Source organism: Octodon degus, unplaced genomic scaffold (assembly GCF_000260255.1).
Source record: "Octodon degus isolate 3935 unplaced genomic scaffold, OctDeg1.0 scaffold00027, whole genome shotgun sequence".
Classification (NCBI taxonomy): domain Eukaryota; kingdom Metazoa; phylum Chordata; class Mammalia; order Rodentia; family Octodontidae; genus Octodon; species Octodon degus.
Genome location: NW_004524603.1, coordinates 12,931,700 through 12,939,186, shown reverse-complemented (window position 1 = coordinate 12,939,186; position 7,487 = coordinate 12,931,700). Strand labels below are relative to the sequence as shown.

The 7,487-nt window shown below is 42.7% G+C and overlaps 1 protein-coding gene across 1 annotated transcript in view; it reads right to left on the bottom strand.

The window, feature by feature from the left end:
* Positions 1 to 426: 426 nt before the first annotated feature.
* Trpv5 (transient receptor potential cation channel subfamily V member 5) overlaps positions 427 to 7,487 on the bottom strand; it is a 22,485-nt gene continuing 15,424 nt past the window's right edge. Inside the window, exons 13-15 of the mRNA XM_023712924.1 lie at positions 7,048 to 7,316; positions 2,120 to 2,226; positions 427 to 1,487 (exon numbers count right to left, since the gene is read on the bottom strand). Coding sequence (XP_023568692.1) covers positions 1,166 to 1,487; positions 2,120 to 2,226; positions 7,048 to 7,316 — 698 coding nt within the window. The 3' untranslated portion in view covers positions 427 to 1,165. The remainder of the gene's footprint in view (positions 1,488 to 2,119; positions 2,227 to 7,047; positions 7,317 to 7,487) is intronic.

Here is a 7,487-nt window from a genome sequence, read left to right as displayed (position 1 = left end):
ATTAGAAGGGAACACACATAGTGAAATGTAGGAAACACTATGGCAATTTCTTAGATATAAAATATACAGCGATTCTGTCTGTAGATATACCCCCAAAGAAATTTAAAGCAGGAACTTAAATAGGTGTTTTCAGTTCCATTTTTATAGCATTATTCACAGTACAAAAATGTGAAAGATCCAACTGTACATTGGTAGATGAATGAATAAACAAGGCGTGTGTGTGTGTGTGTGTGTGTGTGTGTGTGTGTGCAGGTATGTGTGGTGTGCAGAAGGGAACATCATTCGAAGTTAAAAAGAAATGAAGTTCTGGGGAAAGGAACATAGCTCAGTGGCATAAGCACCTGCCTTGCAAGCGCAAGGTCCCAAGTTTGATCCCCAGTACCACCACCAGAAAAAAGTTGATACCTGCTACAGAAGGTCAAAACCTAAATAACTTTAAACAAATAAACTAGACACAACAGCACTGGGGTTGCTCGGTTCTACTTACATGGCATATATAAGGAAGCCCGATTCTGAGAACAAGGTTGATTATCAGAGACTTAAGGGACAGACTGCGGGGAATCATTGCTTCATAGGTGTGAGTTTTAGTTTGTAATGATGAAAAAAATGTGCCCATGGAGGATGAATAAGGGTAGATTATTCATGTATTTTACTCCAAAAGAGAAAATTTAAAGAAAGCAAGGATAGGGAACTGTTCTTCTTGCAATTTTCTAGTTGTTTGGTTGCCGGGTGTGGACAGAGTCCAAATGGGTTTTGGGAAGTAAGAAAGGCTGCACCCTCTAGACAGTGCTCAGTCCTTCCCACATTAAGACCATGAGAACCAGACAGAGCCAACAGCTTGCTACCTTCTGCTGCCTGCCTGGGGCAGAAAAGAGTTGTTCAAGTATCAATCCATCTTCCTTTCCTCATGGGTTTAATAGCTGGATTCAAGTTTGTTCAAAAAGATACTTGCTTTTCTTAAAGTATGAGATTTTCACCAACCTGCAAGGTACAGGCTGCAATTCGTGAGCATTTCGCATCTCCAGAGATGCTGGTGAGATAAGGCCTTCTAGGAATTACTCTACTCAGACCACTGGAAGATTGCCAGGCATCAAAGTTAGGTAATTGCGTAAGTAGACATCTCCTTCTCCATCCCCTCGCAGGTCACCAATCACAGGAATTCTGATCAGAAACTATATACCTCCTCTCCATCTCCCTCACCAATGTCCAGTCCAAGATTCAAGTGTCCCAGTGTGTTCCGACGAAGAATCTCCCAGCCCCTGTGACTGCTGCTGCTTTGAGACGTGTGCCTGGACAGGGAGGGGCCCTGGAGGGACAGGGAGGCTCTGGCCAGGGTCCCACTTTCATTCCCAGAGAGCTGTTTCTCAGAGAACTGCTCTTGCTCCTCCTCTTCCTCCTCCTCCTCCTCCTCCTCCTTGTCTGAGCTTTTGAAAGCTTCCACATAGCGAAGCACTCGCAAAGGATTCTGGTCCTGATGGTTCTCAACCCTGGTGGGGGGAAGTAGAAAGAGCTCACTGAACGTGAGGAGAGATGGATAGACCTCAGGGAGATGCACAGACGCATGTGGAGGAAGCGGAATCTTGGGTAAAGAGAAGGACAGGAGCAGACTGAAGCAGGAAAAGCAACAGGGAGGAATAAGATGAGGATGAGAGTAGAGGCAAGTATGAGAAGGATCTGAAGTAGGCCCAACAGTCAGTCAGGCAATGGAGGGAAAAGTCTGCTGCCAAAGATGGGAACGTGAAGAGAAAACAGAGACAACCAGGACATACAGGTACCACAAGTTTGAGAGGATGTAATTCAGGAAATGCGTGTGAAGAGTAAAGAGAACCAGGTCAAAAGACAAGAAAAGGTATGAAGGGCAAATTTAGATTCAAGATCAGAGGCCTTGAAACAGAGGCCAGGAAGGAAGAAGATTGAACCAAGCTGTGTGTGCCACAAACTCGAACCCTCCTCTGAGTGCAGTCACATACGTGTAACCTTTCCCCCATGGCTGTCCTGAGCTGCATTGTTAATAATTCCTTAATTTGGGGCCCATTTTTTTTCAAGGCGGTGTGGTGCAGGTGCCCACACGACCACTGCAGAAGACATCCTCAGGTCACATGTGCCCATGGTCACTCACCGCAGGAACCATCGATCCCCCAGGCCGTAGTCGTACCCGCAGATCCCTGAGCGGGGCCACAGGAAACGGGGCATTTTCCTTTCCAGCAGCACAGTGGTGGCCACAACCTAGAGGGAGGTAGCAGGTAGAGAAAAAGCTTAAGAGACAGTCATGAAGTTCAGAAAGATACAGGCGCACAGAGGACACACAAAGCAACCCATGAAATGAGGATCCCAGAGGCCACTGGTGAGGGCCACTAATGGGCACCTCTACTCCGCCCTAAGCCTGTACCGCCCTGCTTCTCTCATCAGAAAAAGCATATTGTTGAATAAAATAAGAACTCATCCATTATTATTCAGAGTCGTGGAATAATTTGAGTCATTTCCAACTGATCTCTTTTTCTTTCTCCTAAGAAACCTGCAGAGCAATGATCTTTTTTTATGTTTATTTTTTATTTATTTATTTTTGGGTACAACTTCTTTTTTATTCATTTTTTAATATATGTATTTGTGTATATTGAAGTGGATGCCACTTGAAGATATACTCATAAGTGAAATAAACCAGACCCACATGTGTAAATGTCATATAGTTTCCCTAGTATAAGAACTCAAAAGAAGAAGTACAAATGGAAAGGCATAACACCTGCTGTAATTATCTTGACTTAAATAAAGTGATTAAAGGAACTGCTATGATCTCAGGGATGAAATATTGCCACCCCAGTTCAGGAAATTTGCAGCAAATTAGCATCTATATGTTCAAATGGGAAAGTGTTGATCAACGGCTGCACACTTGGCAGGATAAATTCTAATAGCATGTGCATGTTTTGTTCTTTATCCTGCCCTCATTAACAGCGAGATGAAACATAACTTAGCAAATATCCTTATGGCATACAACTGGGAAGGGAAATAATGTGTGGGGTGAAAAAAGCCCAGTAAGATCCAATCTTACCTAAGCATAATGCTGCTCTAAAACCAATAATATGAAATTTAAGAAATTTCAAATGCCAAGTATTTCATTTACACTGATGAAGCTCACTTACATAAACTATTTTCAAAATTTTAGTGAATCATAAACATGGTAAGAGGCAGTTACAGGTTTGCTGAGAGACTTAATTTTAGAAACTATTTACAGTGAGTGGCATTAAGTGCACAAAATCAAGGAAAGGCCTGTGCTCCTCACAGACTATGCAGCTGCCTTAGCAACATTTGGATTTCAAAAGGACCAGGACCTACTGCCACTGCGACCGAGGTTAGTCAGGATGAGATGGGGCCACAAAGTCTTATTGATTGAAGGAGCTGACAATTTTTTCAAGGGTTGAACATTTGATGAGGATTTTATTTTAGCCTCACTACTAAGAATAGAAGGTAGATCATAGATTTGATATACTATGCTATTTTCAAATCCACACCAAAATACATGAGCTGACAATTCTCGAAATAGCCATTTCTCTGTGTTCTCATCTTCCACTTCCCGGGTGCCTTATTTCTTCACTCTCAGTTTTTATAGTTGTGCAAAGTTCTCTCCCACTTCCAGACTTCCAGTCATCCTGTTCTCTTTTCTATGTAGCTCTCTTTTCCTCAAGGAGGATTTCTGTGGTTTTCCAGCCATCATTCAGCCTCCCTTTCCTTTGTTTTATTTTTTTCTTTTATCTCTCATGTTTTGTTTTTATTTTATTTTTAAAATAATTTATTGAGAAACAAATTGCCATGAGACAGTTTCAAAACCGATTACTAGCAGTTTCAATAATTAATGCATTGCATATTTTTGTCTTATTGATTATTCATTATACAAGACGCAGACATGATGTCCTGTCCACAAACACTACTAGAACAAATTTTTCTATTCCTTGAATTAAGAGAATGCAGCTGTATATCTATCCTAACTATTTTGAATATACAGATACAAAATGGTCATTCATTTGTATCCACTTTTTTTGTTTAGTTTTGTCAGAGATGGGTATTCCATTGTCTTTTAAATATTGTAGGTGTGTGAATTCAGCAAAATAATCCAATATAGTCCAGTATCCCACAATAGTAGTGGGTTATCTGTAGGACTGGCAATTTCAGAAGTTGTTGGCTTGATCCTTTTACAGCTCAGCATATTAATATGGCTTTATGTTTTATACTTTGTTTTTATACTTTTCTGCTGGATGGTTCAGACCAAGACAAAGCAAGACCTATATAATAAGAAATGTAACTTTTGTAACTGATAAGGTCAGTTAAATCCCCTCAGGATTTACCCTGAAACCCTGAACCACAGTTTGTAGATCCTTTGTCAGCGTCAGCCATGTGGATGAGTCACAGCCATTGCTTGACCAATTTGCTCTCTGTGAGAGCCTGAGAGAGTGTTTTCTCTCCGTGTGACTCTCCTTAGGCACTCCCTTTCTTTTGGGTATCAGGTCCCAGCTCTCCTCCTCCACTCAGAGTTCACTGGTTGGTGTAGCCTGGTTGCTCCTGGTCTTCCTGTGTTCATCTATCTTCTTCAACAGACTGAGGAAGGATGACCTCACTGCTGCAGCTGCCACCACCACTGCTCTAGTCTGGTTTTACTGAGACTCAAAGATGGATCCAAGACCCCAACCCACTGCCAGTATATGGAACTCAGGCAGAGTTTGCTGGAGTTAAAGACTTCCTTTGAAATTTTGCAGCCCTCCACAGCCTCAGGAGATTCACTCAACACAGCAACAATGTGAGCCCTAGGGTTGTGCAATTCCAGGCATTGACTCATCTCTTCTGGAGTTTGGAGCTTCTATAAATTATCTTAACAACATGATGGCAGACCTTTTCTTAGAAAAAGGAATCAGGAGGGAAAAGCACAGAACAGGGAAACCCACTGAATTTGTGAGATGGAGACCTGGCTCCAGTTAGACATCCTTAAAGATGGTTTAATTCTCTACACTTTCCTCTCATGAGAATCGGTACTTCTTCTATTACTAAAAGAAAAAGTCTGTTTGAGTTTGGTTTTCTGTTCCTGTAATTATGAGTCCTCATTGCTATAAACCTTAAGCTGTATCACTCCCAACCAGCTAACTCTTACCTAGTTTGAGGGGTATTAATCTTAACTTCCATTGTCTAACTTTCTAGTTAAACTCAGGCATTGCATCTCCTCCTAAAAGCTTGTCCTCTGGGCACTTACCACTGCCTTCTAGGAACTCATCTGCTTTGTGTCTGTTTTACCTCAGAGATGTAGATGATGCCCCTACTCCCCATTGGTGGCAAACCTATGACGTGTGTTGTTTGTTTTTCTAATAAGATAAAAGATGTTAATATTTGAGTTGCTTCTTCTAAACTAAAACCTTATACTTGGGTTTAATTGCAGTGTTGGCCCTTTCCAATAAGTAAGTGGGTTTCAGGTCACAGTTTGGGCACTTGTCTCTAAAAGAGTTCATATCACAGTCCAGGATATTCAACGACACACAGCATTCTCTGAGGGATACTGCTCTATGACAAAGAAGTCAGACTGGTAATGCACACACAGAAGGATGTACTCTCTGGAATCGGAGCGGGAATTTTCTAGGGCCAAACAATGGAATGGTAGGAAGGTAGGTCTCAGTTCACTACACACTCTGTTGGTTACTTTTATCACTGCTAAGACAAACTACTAGCCGCTCACCAGTTAAAGGAGAGAAGGTTTAGTTTGGCTCACAGTCCATGGTTGCCTGGCTCCAATGTAAGGCGGCACGGCAGAGGGGTATGACAGAGAGAAATAGTCCATGGCGTAGCAGGCAGGAAGCTGCAAGCAGCAGCAGCAAACCTACATCTCCCTTTTAGCTCATCTAGCACACAAGCATTTTGGGTGATGCCAACCACATCCAGGGCGGGGTATCTCATTATCTACACCCATACACTATGCTAAACCAATCAGTGGACCAATTTAATTATCACATATCTAATCCATCCTCACACATCCTGCTTTTTTTTTTCTGTATTTTAGGGAAGGGTCTACAAGGCATTCAGGGTCTCAGTACTACATCTGATTCATAGTGACCCACCTGTTTACAGCCTCCCAAGAGCTGGGATTGCAGGCCTGCGCCACCATGCCCAGTCTCAGTTGCTATCTCAGCATGCCAAAGGGTTGGGGCCTGCTCAACAGGCCTGGGGATGGAACTCCTGGCCCCTGTGTCTGCTTAAGCAGGCACTTTAACCCACTGAAATATTTGGTGTGCCCTAAATTATATTCTTTTTTGTGTGTGTGGTACCGGGAATTGAACTCAGAACCTTGTGCTTTCCAGGCAAGTGCTTATTTTACTGAGCTATCTCTTCAGCCCCTTACACATCCTTAATATATATTCACACACCCTTGATCCAGCCACCTCCAAAAAGCACCACCTATGGACACATGAAAACTTGGGGAGATCTATCTAGCTAAAGCCATAACAAACCTATAGAACCACAAAGGCTTTCAAAATAGAAAAAGAAAAAAACTGTGTTCCCCAACTCTTGTTCACATATGCAAAATAACAAGGTCTTACTTAGCATTAAAGAATATAATAAGTGTCCTTTGACCAGTATCTGATGATGTTAAGTAGATAAAGTTCTTAAGTAGATAAAGTGTGATGTTTAAATTCTATTTTATGATTCTACAAAGAAAAAAAATCATGGAGAACTAGAGATTTCTAGAATCAAATAAAAGATATGCTACAAAACTAAAAAATGGAATACACAAAAACAAAAGGATTTCCATTCTCCAAAAGATTCAAGAAAGAGTAGTGGATCTGGGATCTGCTTCTCATCTGGGGCCAATAGCAGCACCTCCATCTTTCTTCGTTTCTATGTTTCTTCCCGTGGAACCCATCTATGAGTGCCTGCAATTTATATAAGCCTTACGGAGCTGACAGCCCCACCAAATTATTCTATGACCCTCCTAAGAGTGGCCCATCAGAACAGACTCCACTTGGACTGTTCTCTCCAACCCCTGGCCCTTAGCAAGACTGACACTAATTATCTCACCTGGGCCCTCCAGAGCTCATCTCGCTCCTGGGCCACTCGCCAGTGGGTGTCGCCCATCATGGCGATGAACAGGTTGAGCATGAGTAGCGTGGCAATGATGGCGAAGGAGGCGTAGGTGACGCTGTACATGAAGGGCAGGTCCACATCATAGTTGGCGGGGCCATCGATGATGGTGAGGAAGAGCTCAAAGGTGCTGAACAGTGCTGTAGGGTAGTCAGAGAACTCTCCCAGACTCGACGGGTCCTCTGTCTGGAAGATGATAAAGAATGCTGCTCCGCCCAGGAAGAGGGCATGAAGATGAGGAAACAGAAATATTTCCATAAGCATGGGCCTTGTTAGCATTCTTCCTGCCTGGTTTATAGCCTCTCTCTCCCTTCCTCCTTCCCTCCCACTCTCCCCCTCCTTCTCACCTCCCTCCTCTCTTCTCTCTTCTCTCTCTC